At 32.0% G+C, this 13,920-nt stretch overlaps 4 protein-coding genes across 9 annotated transcripts in view; 2 read left to right on the top strand and 2 right to left on the bottom strand.

Moving 5' to 3' along the window:
- Positions 1-233: 233 nt before the first annotated feature.
- LOC117232717 (T-complex protein 1 subunit zeta) lies at positions 234-3,357 on the bottom strand. Its single transcript, XM_033492298.1, has 7 exons — positions 3,112-3,357; positions 1,951-2,542; positions 1,523-1,858; positions 1,374-1,439; positions 1,070-1,292; positions 815-983; positions 234-729 (listed from the first exon to the last, which is right to left on the bottom strand). Exons 1-7 carry the CDS (start codon positions 3,246-3,248, stop codon positions 657-659), a joined length of 1,596 nt encoding a protein of 531 aa, XP_033348189.1. The 5' UTR covers positions 3,249-3,357; the 3' UTR covers positions 234-656.
- A 335-nt stretch (positions 3,358-3,692) lies between these two features.
- LOC117232718 (NAD-dependent protein deacylase Sirt4) lies at positions 3,693-5,192 on the top strand. 2 transcript variants are annotated; one of them, XM_033492299.1, is made up of 4 exons: positions 3,693-3,939; positions 4,069-4,345; positions 4,428-4,710; positions 4,787-5,192. In XM_033492299.1, exons 1-4 carry the CDS (start codon positions 3,873-3,875, stop codon positions 5,132-5,134), a joined length of 975 nt encoding a protein of 324 aa, XP_033348190.1. In that variant the 5' UTR covers positions 3,693-3,872; the 3' UTR covers positions 5,135-5,192. The 2 variants fall into 2 exon arrangements, with proteins under 2 accessions (XP_033348190.1, XP_033348191.1); XM_033492300.1 differs by having other exon boundaries at positions 3,694-3,939; positions 4,073-4,345.
- A 564-nt stretch (positions 5,193-5,756) lies between these two features.
- LOC117232716 (puff-specific protein Bx42) lies at positions 5,757-9,048 on the top strand. Its single transcript, XM_033492297.1, has 8 exons — positions 5,757-6,047; positions 6,358-6,511; positions 6,698-6,865; positions 6,952-7,259; positions 7,370-7,505; positions 7,565-7,820; positions 7,965-8,346; positions 8,504-9,048. Exons 1-8 carry the CDS (start codon positions 6,034-6,036, stop codon positions 8,712-8,714), a joined length of 1,629 nt encoding a protein of 542 aa, XP_033348188.1. The 5' UTR covers positions 5,757-6,033; the 3' UTR covers positions 8,715-9,048.
- An 847-nt stretch (positions 9,049-9,895) lies between these two features.
- Positions 9,896-13,920, bottom strand: part of LOC117232715 (IQ motif and SEC7 domain-containing protein 2) — a 143,047-nt gene continuing 139,022 nt past the window's right edge. For 4 of the 5 annotated variants that reach the window (XM_033492291.1, XM_033492293.1, XM_033492296.1 and 1 more), the window contains one exon: positions 9,896-13,767. In XM_033492291.1, coding sequence (XP_033348182.1) covers positions 13,496-13,767 — 272 coding nt within the window. In that variant the 3' untranslated portion in view covers positions 9,896-13,495. The remainder of the gene's footprint in view (positions 13,768-13,920) is intronic. The other variant, XM_033492294.1, reaches the window with a different exon arrangement.

The raw sequence follows: 13,920 nt of genomic DNA, 5'->3' as shown, positions 1-13,920 counted from the left end.
CTTATTTTGATAAAACTTAGTTCTTGCTTTAGAAAAGTATCGGTAAATAAGAATTTTACGTGTTAATAAAATATGTAAGGCTTTTGTTGCACTGAGTTCTGTGCTCGAATTTTAAAATTAATCATTTAACATCGAATGTAAGATGAAAATACAAGACTGAGTGTCCTGTAAGTAGTTTAATTTACAAGAAAAATTGTAAATATCGTGAGATTGTAAATATAGAACTACACATAAATATTTTTGATTTTTATAATAACAGTGGTCATCATTTCTATTTTACATTCTTCACAACGTAGTAATCAAAGTCTAAATATACGTCACCGTGAAAATGATATTTATACAAAGGATTATTTCATTCTTTTTTATTTAAATCATTAATTGTACAAAGTTGTATTCGAAACTACCATTTTGCAATTCGAGATCATATATATCTCTATCAGTGATGGAAATTTCACAAATAATAAACGTTTTTATCATTTCCGAATTTTTTAATTTAAAAGTAGCATTTTTATTTATTACGCTGTGCAATTCTTTTGTTATTTAAAAGCATATAAAAACATAGAAATTATGCAGAAGGTTCAATAGAGATCGTGCAAATACAATATTTAAATTAGATGAAAGAACCATAAAGTTATGAAGCGTTCGATCCGTGTGATTTAACCTTTCAGAGACGATAATCCTGCCCTCATAATTTCATCAACCAGAAGGAGATTACTGGCAATAATTGTGCTATAAATAAAAGTTAATACGTATTTGAAAAAAGATATGATACTGTCAAATTTCAATCTAAACAAGATTTTATAAATATATTTACCATGAATTAATAATTTGTTTCTTCACATTGTAATTATCATAAATACCAGCATCCGTGGGTTTCAATGCTTCACCTGAAGAAATATCTAATCCTACCGCTTCACCTAATGTAGACCTTTCTTCTAATAACTTAACAATTGTATCCTGTGCATCAAATCCACTATTTACAGCTAGATGGATAAAAAAATAAATATTAAGACATATGAAACGAAATAATTTTTGAAAGACAATTACTAGTTTGAAATATCTTATTTACCAAGAGTTTTTGGAATGACGAGTAAAGCTTCTGCATAAGCTTGTACACCCAAGCGTTGTTTTCCTTTCACTTTTTCTTTATACTGATGGAGTACTTGACTAGCAGCTACTTCGAAAGCACCAGCACCAGGAATAACCGCGCGATCATCAATAGCATTTTTAATAGCTCTTAGACCATCTCTTACAGCGTCTTTCAATTGCTCTAAAGTGTATTTATTTGGGCCCTACAAATTATCAAGTTGATTGAAGTTATTGAAAATTAAAAAAGATCATACAAATTTAGGAAATTAAATTTATTATCCTACCTTTAGCAGGATTGTTACGGAATTCGGTTTCTTGCATTCTTCAATAAATGTATATTTTGTCTCTCCCTATAAAAAAGATAAAAGAGTATGTTTTTCATTTTGTGTAAAATGTAATGATCTAGATATTGCATTACTTAAAAATTACTTACCAATACATGTTCGTATACAAGTCCGGCCCATCCTAAGTGTTCTTCTGTTAAGTCATCAAAGGAATTCATAGCTGTTCCACCACAGGCCAGTGCTAAACGTTCCATATTTCTACGTTTTGCTCTGCGCAAAGCCAAAATATTTTCCCGGGCAAGCATATCCAAGGATGGTGGATCAATGCCTTTCTGATTTATGACGACGAACGACTTGTCCGTTCCGTCACATAATTTCTTTTTTAGTTCGATTATTTTTCTTACCCGATTATCGATGAATTCACGTTCTGCAGCTACCAATTTCTCGCGCTCTTCAGCAGTTTTGTAAAAGAACCCACTATTCACCTTCATAATAAATACAATTTCATTATTTAAAGGAGGGAAATATTTATATTTTACAGAAATGATTGATTCTTTTCCTAAATCACTTCATTTACCTCACTCTTTTCATATTCCAGACTAACATTGCAAGTTAGTATGTAAGCATTCTCTACTCTCTTAGGCATATCTGGATGTCTAGATCCATGGTCAGTTACAATACCACGAACTAAGTTAGTATCTGCTGCAGTTCTATGCTGCATTTCCATTAATTCAACCATATGGAGATCGATTTCTTGATCTTTCTGTCTAATAGTCAAAATTGCATCCACACAGACTTCTGTTAGTTTGTCAGCTACAGTAGGGTGGACTTTAGTTCTAAGCGATGTTCTAGCAATGCTCATTAGATTTTCCTTTGTGGGCTCAATCAGAATCTTCAAGGAGTCTAATACTTCCAAAGTTTTTACTCTAGCTAGTTCAAAACCTTCTGTGAGCATTCTAGGATGAAGACCCTCGGATATATAAATATCAGCTTGTTTTAGAAGCTCTCCAATGACTAATACTGTGCTAGTTGTGCCATCCCCAGTAATATCGTCTTGAGCAGTGGATGCTCTAGCAATCAGAGATGCTGTTGGATGTTGGATTTGCATTTCATGCAATAATACATTTCCATCTTTTGTGATTTTAATATCACCTGCTCCAGACACCAACCTTGAAAAATTTTGTATTATTGAATTTCAAAAAATGATTTGGTGATCAATTGTATATACAAAGAATTGAGTTATTAATTTCCATAATTGAGTTTTCAGATTGTTATTTCTCTGGTAAGATAACAAAATAGTATAAGTCAGAATTATTAGTTTTGCAGAAAAGCACATATAATATTCAAAATGCAATGTAAAATTAGGTATTAGATTTTGGATATACTATTAGCAACTTAGTTAGAAGAACGGGAAAGAAGTGAAATTGATTTATGCTATTAGAACCATAAACAAAAACAGTAATATAGAAAATGTAGAAAATATTAGATCATTCTGTCAATTATAGTTTGATTTATACTCCTTTCCTTGTCCACCAGAGATTTCACGGACATATCGATCTTACCTAATAAGGATAATATACTTAACTGCAATGTTTTAATGTAACAAGCAAACAGTAGTGGAAAGTATGAAATACAAAATAATTTTCGTAATTTTATACTCATAATTTTAATACTTCACTTTAATTTATTAGGTAAATGATAAATTGTTAAATTAGCACGTGAGAATAAGTATACATACATCTTCATGGTGCCTTTCGGCCCAAGATTCGTTCTCATCACATCTTGAATTCCTTTTGCGGCCGATATATTGACAGCCAAAGCCTGAGCAGCTCTAGCAAACTCAGCTTTGGGATTTAACAAACTAATCGCTGCCATTTCACTAGATAATAATCAAAATTCGCGAAATAATAAACGTATCGTCTCAGCATGCAAGCTTCTATCAATGGCTTCAACTGTCTGAATAATACAGTATGTCAAGTAGCCGATGTTCAGATTCAATAATATAGGGATTTTCATTTCATAACTTTCGAAAAAAATATAAATTTTTTCCATAAATTTTTTAATTCTCTTTGAAAATTGCAAGTTCATTTAAAAATCAATTAAAAAATGCTCAAAGCTATTAAATTTAAGAATATATCTAATTCATTGATATTTAAATACCGTTCTTTATTTAATGTTAAGTTGGTCTAGAACAATCTAAGAATGACTCAAAAATTTACTTAAATTCATATATTTATATAAGGATTTTCCTTTTTTCCAAGCGATTGTCTTTTTTAAATGTTTAGCTCTATTTTAAAGTTTTATTTCATTGTTGGAATGATATTTTTGACTGATTTTTTGAAGATTGTTTTAGTTATAGCATGTGACGTTTTTGGTAATCATTTTGATATGAAAAGATTACATCACAGGCGAAAATACTATGATGAGATAAAAAAGTAACCTTAAATAAAATTGTACAATATTCTCATATTTTTAACATAACTGTTATAAACATAAAAGATGTTTAAAATAAATGTTATATGTGTAAAGTCATGTAAGACTGTTAATACAATAGGAATATTATTATGTGAGTTTTTTTCTTGTTCCAATATTTGTATTTATTTAGAATGTTATTATTGTATTATATTATTATGATATTTATTTATAGTATTCATTGATTTTTATCAATATATAATATGAATTATTATTATTAAAGATAGATCATATACATCAGATTTTGCATTTGTCCCGAAATGTGGACCTGTGAAAGACAGAGATTTGTTGATGTTAAAGGGTTTTATCAATAGTCACAGTAATATGTGCATATTAACAGGAGCAGGAGTATCCACAGAGAGTGGTATTCCTGATTATAGATCCGAAGGTGTTGGCCTTTATGCAAGAAGCAATCGCAGACCAGTTCTTTACAAAGACTTTTGTAACAGCGCTGAGATTAGAAGGCGATATTGGGCTCGAAATTATATAGGTTGGCCTAGGTTGTAATTTTTCTTGATTAGAACTACAATTATAAAATGATATGCAAAAGTTTGTAATAATTTTAAAACATTCATTTCATAGATTTTCTTCTGTTAAAGCAAATATTGTGCATGAAATACTAAAAAAATTAGAGGATCATAACAAAATAAGATGTATCGTTACACAAAATGTTGACAACTTGCACACAAAAGCAGGCAGCAAAAAAGTGATAGAGTTACATGGGACAGCATTTAAAGTAATGTGTCTCAACTGTAATGAAAGAATATGTAGATATCAATTGCAAGAAATCTTAGATAGAATGAATCCAAACATGGCAGGGACTAGTGAAATGATAAGACCCGATGGAGATGTGGATATATCGCAAGTAAATGTTATAAATAATTTAAGAAGTTCAGGGATAACCTAAGAAATTTTGATTTAAATGATTCATTTTAATTCAGGAGCAAGTAGAAAGATTTAAAATTCCACCATGTGGAAATTGTGGTGGTGTTCTTAAGCCAGACATGATCTTCTTTGGGGACAATGTCCCACGTCAAATTGTAGAAAGTGTCAGATATAATGTTGAGCATTCAGATTCTCTACTAATTTTGGGTACAACACTTACTACGTTTTCTGGCTATCGAATCGCGTTGCAAGCTAGCCATGCTAGAAAGCCAATAGCTATAGTGAATATTGGAAAAACCAGAGCAGACGATCTCGCGGAAATCAAAGTGGAAGGTAGATGTGGCGATATTTTATCGAGAATTTACTCAATGATTGATCAACATGAGGAATATATGGAATGTTAATTAATAGACTGCGGATTTTTATGCATTTTTAAAAAATTTAAAATTACAAAAACGCACATAATGTGCAAAAATATACAAAATAATTAAAGTATAATATGTATTATTTTTATTATTTATAAAAATACCAATTTGCATAAAAATTCGCAATTCATTGATTAAGTAGAAGTAATGTGAATAGTTCTTTTCATATTGTTTTACATCTTGGCTGTGATTACTCTAGATTAATCTATGTATAACGTACAAATAAAACATCTTTTTCCAACAAAAAATTTTTTGTACAATACTTTATATAATATGCTACTTCCTTTATAGAAGGTTTGATTCTAGTATTGTTGAGATTTTAGAAATGAAGATATTTGTCTTCATCGAAAGAATATAATTATTTTTTGTCTTAAGTCTTGTTTGTCTTTACCATCTATCCATAATTTTTTAAATTGTTGTTACTTCCGTATCTAGTAGATAGCAGCACACGACTTGTCCATAAACAAGGATAGCAATAGCGTGCGACAAAAATATAAACATATACTCGATACGGACAAGGGAGCACAATAGATGCGACTAATAGTGTATACATAGATGTGTATACAAGCATAGCAATAACGATTAGTTCCACCTTTTCACCGCTACGTGGTGATAGTGTTTCAGCGTCCACAAGAAAGATAACTAAAAGGATTAATTTGTGAACTTTTGTGATTATGTCTTCCGAATTAGACAACTTTCTTATTAAATTCCTTTTAATCTACGAAATACATGTATAAAGATTTACAGATTTTATTCAACGAATCGAAGCATTAGCTGAAAGAGTATATATTTACATATCGATGTACCTACTAGATTGCAACGCTTTGTGATTAGTATATCAGTTATAGGTGGGATTATTACATTTTGTTATTAACAAAATGTCGTTAGCAAGGTTAGATTTTGATAATTATTCTATAATTATTTTCTTATTACGTGTAGAATACCGAATTATATCATTTTTGTATTATACGGTGCAGTATAATATAGAATTTTCTGAGTCATGTATTTTGATATATTTTGCGTATTTTGATATAACCTGACGCGTACTTGTTAAACAAAGCAAATGACGCAACTGTATCTGAATTTGTGTGATTATTGTAGTTATTCGCTGTTTGCAAATGTTTTTTATATTTTTGCGTGTATTACTTATATTTATTTGTATTTTAATTCATAAGAATATTTATAAAGTGTTTCTGTTATAGCTTATTACCTACACCATCTCAGGTCGTGTGGGATAGAGAAGATGAAGCAAGGGAACAGAAATTACGACAGAGACCTGTATCTGCTCTTGTCAAAGCTGTTGTTACTGCTCCACCATATGGCCAACGTAAAGGATTTGTACCAAGAAATCCAGAAGTAAGTGATTTTATAACTAACTAAGTATAATCCTCTATTTATCTATAATAAATATAGTGTATTTGTATATAATAATATGATATGCAATAATATCCAGTGCTGGATGTGTACAATAAATGAATGTTTTTGTATTTTTCATTTCGAATTGTTTATATAAGTCTCTAAAGATTCATATTAACTGTGCAGGATTTTGGAGATGGTGGAGCATTCCCAGAGATTCATGTAGCCCAATATCCACTTGGGATGGGAATGAAGGGAAAAGAAACCACTAGTAATGCTTTAGCAGTACAGCTTGATGCTCAAGGAAAAGTGAAATATGATGTTGTTGCTAGACAAGGCCACTCTAAGGATAAGGTAATTTAATTTACATCAATAATACTATTTAATTGCGTAAACATTTGCATTTGGTTTATTTTTGCTTATATTATGTTCTCTTATAGATCGTGTACAGCAAACTGAGTGACTTATTACCTTCAGAAATTACAAGTGAGGAAGATCCTAGTTTGCAACGTCCACCCAATGAAGAAATTGATGAACTCACAGAAAAAACTAAGAAGGCTTTAGAGAAGATAACAAGATCAAAGATAGCTGCAGCAATGCCAGTAAGATGCGCGGAGAAACAAGCTCCTGCGCAATACATTCGATATACACCTTCCCAACAAGGACAATCATTTAATTCTGGGGCTAAACAAAGGGTTATTAGAATGGTGGAGGCTCAGATAGATCCTTTAGAACCACCAAAATTCAAGTGAGTTTCAACATTATGAATTTTCTTGGGACTAAGCACCAAATAAATTATATTTTAAATATAAGTTATGTTAACTATGTTGTGAATAATATAGTATCTTTTAATTGTAGAATTAATAAAAAAATACCACGAGGTCCTCCATCACCGCCAGCGCCTGTGATGCACTCGCCTACGCGGAAAGTAACAGTAAAAGAACAGAAGGAGTGGAAAATACCGCCCTGTATTAGTAACTGGAAAAATGCGAAAGTAAATAGGTTTTTTTAGTTCGTAATTGATTGATATTTTACTAATGAAGATTTTTTCAGGGATACACGATCCCGCTCGATAAACGACTAGCTGCAGACGGTCGTGGGTTGCAACAGGTTCACATAAATGAGAACTTTGCTAAGCTGGCTGAGGCTCTTTATATAGCAGATAGGAAAGCTCGAGAGGCGGTAGAAATGCGAGCACAGCTTGAGAAGAAACTTGCCCAGAAGGAAAAAGAGAAAAAAGAGGACCATCTGAGACAACTAGCGCAGAAAGCTAGGGAAGAACGTGCTGGTTTAAAATCAGCAGCAATGGGTTCGTATATGCATTCTGTGCACTTACATAATCATACAAAATCATCTATAATCTTGACTATTTTTAAGTATTTAGAATACATTTAATATCGTGTTATATCGTAATACAGTGTTTAATAGTGTCGTGTTTTTTGATATTACATAGAAAAATCGGAGGAGTCGCGGGAAAGAGATCAACTCAGGCAAGAACGACACAAGGACCGTGCTCGAGAGCGGAATTTGGCGCGTGCTGCACCTGATAAGCGTTCTAGATTGCAACGTGAACGAGAACGCGACATCAGTGAACAGATTGCACTCGGTTTACCAGCAAAGAGTATTCCTAATACTGGAGAAGCACAGTTTGACCAAAGATTGTTCAACACTAGCAAAGGAATGGATAGTGGTTACGGGCATGATGACGAATATAATGTTTATGATAAGCCCTGGAAAGATTCTAACTCTATCGGCTCTCATATATACCGTCCTAGTAAAAATATTGATAAAGATACTTACGGAGATGATTTGGAAAAGCTTGTTAAAACGAACAGGTATTTGTTTGATTATTTTAATACAATTATATCAATGTATTGTGTTTCAATTAATTAACTTGACAAGAATTTTTAAAGATGTTTAAGAAGTTATAGAGAAGAAAAATGTTTTTGGAATAAGTGTTCTTATATCAACATGTTTCTATTGTAATTTTAGATTTGTTCCGGATAAGGAATTCAGCGGAACTGATAGATCAACGACACGCTCAGGACCAGTACAGTTCGAGAAGGATGAGGAAGATCCTTTTGGTTTGGATCAGTTCTTGAAGCAAGCCAAGCGTGCGAGCAGTTCTACTACCACAACAACAAAACGCAAAGACGAGCGGGAACAACGGAGAGACGATCGCGACAAACGAAGGAAACATTAACTTTCTTTGTTGTTTATCTGTTCTTATTATTTTAGAATAATTTTCCTTTTTTTAATGTTATATAAGTTAGCTCTAGATTCAAATAAATGAAGCTTAAAATTAGTCGTTTCGATCACTTTGATAATCTAATCAGTGATTGGTTTTACAAATACGATACAGATACAAAACATCCAAACAAGTATAAAATGCCTTACAATTTTTAAAAACGGTATTCATTTTTAATTATTCACACTGTGCTGAGAAAGAAGTGAACTTTTACAAAAAAAATGAAAGAATGTATACAAACTGATTGAAATTGCTAAATATATCGATTACTTAGTATAATAAACAACAAGAAATGTTATATTCTATTTTCTCCCCGATGGTTATTTATGTTATGTTTCATTTTATAAGAGTGAAGTTGGTTAGAGTTACGTTTCAGACTCATAGTTCTTTATTAACACAATGTGCATACAGCGTTCGTTAGATTAACAAAGGAGGCGATACTTTCGCACGGGGAGCGATTGTTATTTCTAAATTAATAACGTAGTTACTTACTTTCTCATCAAATATTTTTTTTTCATCAAATGCGTTTATCGACACCGTTTTTTTTTGCATGTCGTCATTTTTCGAAGATCGCGTCAAATTTGATTAAATCTAGTCACCGTAAATTCGTGAATAATTCATGGTAATGATGTTACACAATGTTGTATTGCTTTAATGTTGCATGATCATTGTTTACTACTTATTCTCATCATCGCCAAACTGCTTTTTTTCTTTCTTTATTTTCTGTATCTAAGTAAATCATCCTAATGAAACTTTATACTGTCATAGTGTCTACTTTGGTACCCACTAGTTTTATTAAGAGCCAGGCTGAAATTTATATCTTTCGCTTATTATATAAATATAATGTATATGTATGAGATCGTGCAAGAAAACTTCCATATAATCCAGTTAAATTGCTTAATGATGTCGTAAGATGTAGGATGATTGTACATAAGGGACAGAATTTGAAAAACAGTATGACTACAAACAATCAAAAAATCTAATGTTCTCCTCGTCTCCGTCCAAAAAACGGATGTTGATGTCCGTCTTCGTCGTTTCTAAATAAAAATGACTACGCATACGATTTATAGGAATCAATCATTTATAGGATCATTCGTGAGAGCTTTTATGATGCTTATTTCATCTTTCTTTTTTAGTTTTTCATGAATTTTCTTGTAGATACGGCGACTTAGAAGATGGTCTTTCTAATCAGTCTTTTCTTATTTTTTTTTTCATTCGTAAGAAGTTTATCACAGAAGAATTTCCGTATATTGATCATCTTTCTTTTCATTTTTTAAATTTCGGGAATCTGAACGAGCATTTGTTTCATCGTTCACGCAAATTGACGCGATCCTTTGTTATATTAGACTGACCTCACACTTTTTATTGTAAACCACATTCTTAAGAACTACATCAAAGTTTTTCTGACAAAGTTTTATGGAATTATTTTCTCTCTCTCTCTTTCGCTCTCTCCCTCGCAAACATTACAGCGTAACCGGAGAACTCTCCTGATGAGAAAGACTAGAATTAATAACGCTGAAGACTACGGACTTGTTACGGATCCATGGGAGCCTATGTACAATTAGGATGAACACTTTGCCAACTATTCATAGTTACGTTCGAGTTCTCTCGGTTTTTGTTTCCTTCAGCTGTAAACGACGCATATATACTTGGCGGAAGAGATATAGCGAGGTTATAAATTTAATTATCAATTAGCGACATCGATTGATGTAATTGCGTCCAACGTTGTACGCATTTTATAGAAGTACCTCGAATCTCAGGCCGTGAAAGTCATTAATAGATTACGGATTTTTATGTTTTATATTTTTATGAACACAATTATAGAAATGGAATCTAAGCAAAGATTTGTTTCACTCGAGTACTTTACTTTAGATATTTTGTATATTTTTGCATGTTACATCCATTTTGTACATTCCTTCATTTTCAGAATTTCCATAAATACATAAAAATTCGTAGTTTAGTCATTAGTGATGTATAAAATTTTTTTATATATGCATTATGTGAAAAATAGCAAACTGCATATGTTTAGAATTTACCTTTCAAATTTTATGCTATACACAATTTTTCATAAATGTTCTATAAAAGGAGAACAGTTCCATATTATTCTATGATATATTGAATGAGGCTTTTAATTCCTTCTCTTTCTCCATATGTCTCAAATTATTGTTTAGTTTCTTGAAAATTTTTTATCTTATTTATTTTATTTATTTTTTATTTTTTTAGATTTTATAATCTCGCTATATCTTTTCCTATAACAATACACGTCTTTGTAAGACCTATATTCTCATCTCGACAACGTGAATAGCTATTTTCCAGTTTTATAATTAGTTAGAACCTATGCGATCATTACAGCCTCTTTCTCTGTTTACTTTGGAGAACAATAGACATTTAGATTGAGAAACTTGTGATAGCAGTCAGAGTTTATGTATAGTGTAAGAGTATTCAAACACTTGTAGATGCCTTTTATGGTCATATTACATCTGTATATGAAATATTTTGAAATTTTATTGGTGCTGTAATGAGACCAGACTATCACGATTATATTGAGCAAATGTGAAACAAATACATAATACATATATATGTTAAAGTTTTCTATGGTAAATGTTCAAATACTCTCACAAATCACTATAAGAGATAAAATGTAGCAAAACTTTTAGTCCTTAGTAAATCTATTACTTTTAATCTGAAATATGTGAGTGTATCTCCTTATGAAATTGTATGCTCAGAAAAATAAGCTGCTTCTCTAAAGAAGATCTATTTCTGTGACAGCTGAAGGATTCAAATTACACGATTAAGGAAATATAATTTGGAAACAGACGTTAGAGTGCTTATCGATCAGAAGTGCAAAAAGTGTTAGAATCACTTGAATCTCAAGGTTATTATTAAAGAGAACTACGAAAATAAATTTCAATGTTTATACAAAAACTGGTAATGCGTGCGTACATTACATCATGACGTTAATTACAATGAAACTCCCAAAGTTCGAAACGTATTATAATAATGTACAGTGTATCAAATTTCACTGATTAATCACTTCGAATCGAAATTAATCGGACAATCCATTTTTTTAATTGCTATTAATTGGTATTGTGATCGCTGGTAATATATATATGTACAAGTTATTTTACTTTTCCAAATGTAATTCTGCAGCCCTTTAAAAAGGTTGTCTATCTCTTTAATAATTGATAAGATTATTAGTCAGTTTCTCATCTCTTGATGATAAGTTGTGGCAGTTGTTACATAAGGCATACAAGTTGTCCTCTTCCATTCATTGATCCTTATAGCATTCGTTTAAGATGACGCTGAGAGTTAGCTACACGTGCTACGAGACGAGAAACCAACTAATTTGGTTAATTGAATTTTCTCATTAGTACGCTGTTTCGGAGAAAAAAACTGCTCGATTCTGAACACACAAGCAGAACTACGATTTGCAGAAGATTATGAGAATGTACCTCAACAACGAAAAAACGCTTCTCTGTAACTTCTTCTTCTTCTTCCTTTTTTTTAAAATGTTAATACTTACAAAGATTGCTACGATCCAAACGATTTATTACTTTTTTTTTCATTGATGAGATATTAAAAATTTGTTAGACATCGACATGCACCTAATATCAAGAAGGGGATTGCTTATCGGTTTCCTTAGGCTACGGTTCATGTTTTTTGTTACAGAATTATCATCATCATCATTGTAATCATACAATTGCCGTTATATATCTATCATATACCTATTATGTACAACTGTTCAAGTATAGCTACGTCGATACTTGCAAAAAAAAAAAACACGATATTACACTAGAGCCATTCTCTTCCCATAAACCGATCATATCTTTTTCTTTTCGAGGTGATAAGATTTTTTTTGTTGAGTCACGTGACTTTTAGTTGAAAAACCGGTTTATGGGGTCTATGCGATCAACGGAACGATTATCTACATGCGTTGAGAGGATCGCATCGCTCTCCATTGGAAATTATTATAAATATCATAAGAAAAAGTGAATCGACGTGTTATTTTTTTTTTCATTTTTGGATGAATAAATACTATACATGCGCTCCTATAGAGACTACTTCAACGCGCCATCTTGCCAAATTTGTTTCCTTTGTCTCGAGTGATCGCGATTGGATCCTGCCCAATCCAATAAATTTACATCGCCTATTCAATTGTCTCTTCTTATTCTCTTCTTTTTACTTTTTCTTTTTTCATCTTCATTGTGTCACTTCCCAAAGTGCATTTTCAGATCCCAATTAGTTATGGGATAACTTGTCTTCTCACCTTTATCTTCAAGATGCATTGGCCTCTTTAATCACGCATAAAGTTGGCGTCCATTTTGCTTCCTTAAAAGCCAAGGGGAAGTGAAAGAGTTCACGCGCTCCATCTGACAAAGAGACTGCACGATATTTGAATCATCCATTTGATTCACATTTTGGCAATATAAAACATATAGGACATGCTGTTCAAACTTTCACAAGGAAATGAGGCTCGAATATTCGGCATCCTCCATATTGTCAACATAATCCATAAATAATATTATAACTATAATAGCGTTATAATGGAAGCTATAACATTATATACAGGTTTGTGTGTATTATGTATATGAGGGATACATAATTTCGAAGAACATTTTCTCACGGAAGTTTGAATAGTATATACTACGTGTTTAATATATTACTATATAGGACGTGTCCCCTTGTGGAACTTCCACTTTGGCCTGTTATCTCTTAGGTAGCACCGGAAGGATATATTACACTTCCGTGGTGCGACTGTACGGGCCGGATTCCTCCGATTGTGAAAGTTTTCGTTCCCGTTTGGCGAATAGACCCCCTAAAAAAGATGGCTGCTGAGCCAGTCCCTTAGCACCACCAGGGATCGTAGCCCCTGGATGTATAGGATGAACTTGTCCAGGATGTTTAATGCCTTGGCTCATTGAGCTGGCAGATGTAGATTGAAAAGAAATCGACATACCGCTATCGAGTGAGCCCACGCTTCCACGTCGCTGTGGTTTTTCACCAGCAACTGTGAAAAGTAAAGATACAAAAGACATTAAAATTTCAAATATTATTTTTCATCAAAAAATATTGTTTGCCTTTTTAAAATAATAAAAACTAGAATACGACAGATACATTAGCAGAATTACATAAATAATTTAATTAATATAACATGTATGCA

Source organism: Bombus vosnesenskii, unplaced genomic scaffold (assembly GCF_011952255.1).
Source record: "Bombus vosnesenskii isolate JDL3184/JDL3185 unplaced genomic scaffold, Bvos_JDL3184-5_v1.1 scf7180000013293, whole genome shotgun sequence".
Classification (NCBI taxonomy): domain Eukaryota; kingdom Metazoa; phylum Arthropoda; class Insecta; order Hymenoptera; family Apidae; genus Bombus; species Bombus vosnesenskii.
The sequence above is the reverse complement of the archived record's forward strand: the minus strand, read 5'-3'. Positions and strand labels throughout refer to the sequence as shown.

Bases quoted from the DNA above. Each gene is read 5' to 3' on its own strand.
- LOC117232717 (XM_033492298.1), bottom strand. From the start codon at position 3,248: ATGGCAGCGATTAGTTTGTTAAATCCCAAAGCTGAGTTTGCTAGAGCT. The intron at 2,543-3,111 runs GTATGTATACTT...AAATTTTTCAAG, and splicing joins CCGAAAGGCACCATGAAGAT to GTTGGTGTCTGGAGCAGGTG. The intron at 1,859-1,950 runs GTAAATGAAGTG...TTTATTATGAAG, and splicing joins TGGAATATGAAAAGAGTGAG to GTGAATAGTGGGTTCTTTTA.
- LOC117232716 (XM_033492297.1), top strand. The intron at 6,866-6,951 runs GTAATTTAATTT...GTTCTCTTATAG, and splicing joins AAGGCCACTCTAAGGATAAG to ATCGTGTACAGCAAACTGAG. The intron at 7,506-7,564 runs GTAAATAGGTTT...AGATTTTTTCAG, and splicing joins GTAACTGGAAAAATGCGAAA to GGATACACGATCCCGCTCGA.
- LOC117232718 (XM_033492299.1), top strand. From the start codon at position 3,873: ATGTTTAAAATAAATGTTATATGTGTAAAGTCATGTAAGACTGTTAAT. The intron at 3,940-4,068 runs GTGAGTTTTTTT...TTATTATTAAAG, and splicing joins TACAATAGGAATATTATTAT to ATAGATCATATACATCAGAT. The intron at 4,711-4,786 runs GTAAATGTTATA...ATTTTAATTCAG, and splicing joins GAGATGTGGATATATCGCAA to GAGCAAGTAGAAAGATTTAA.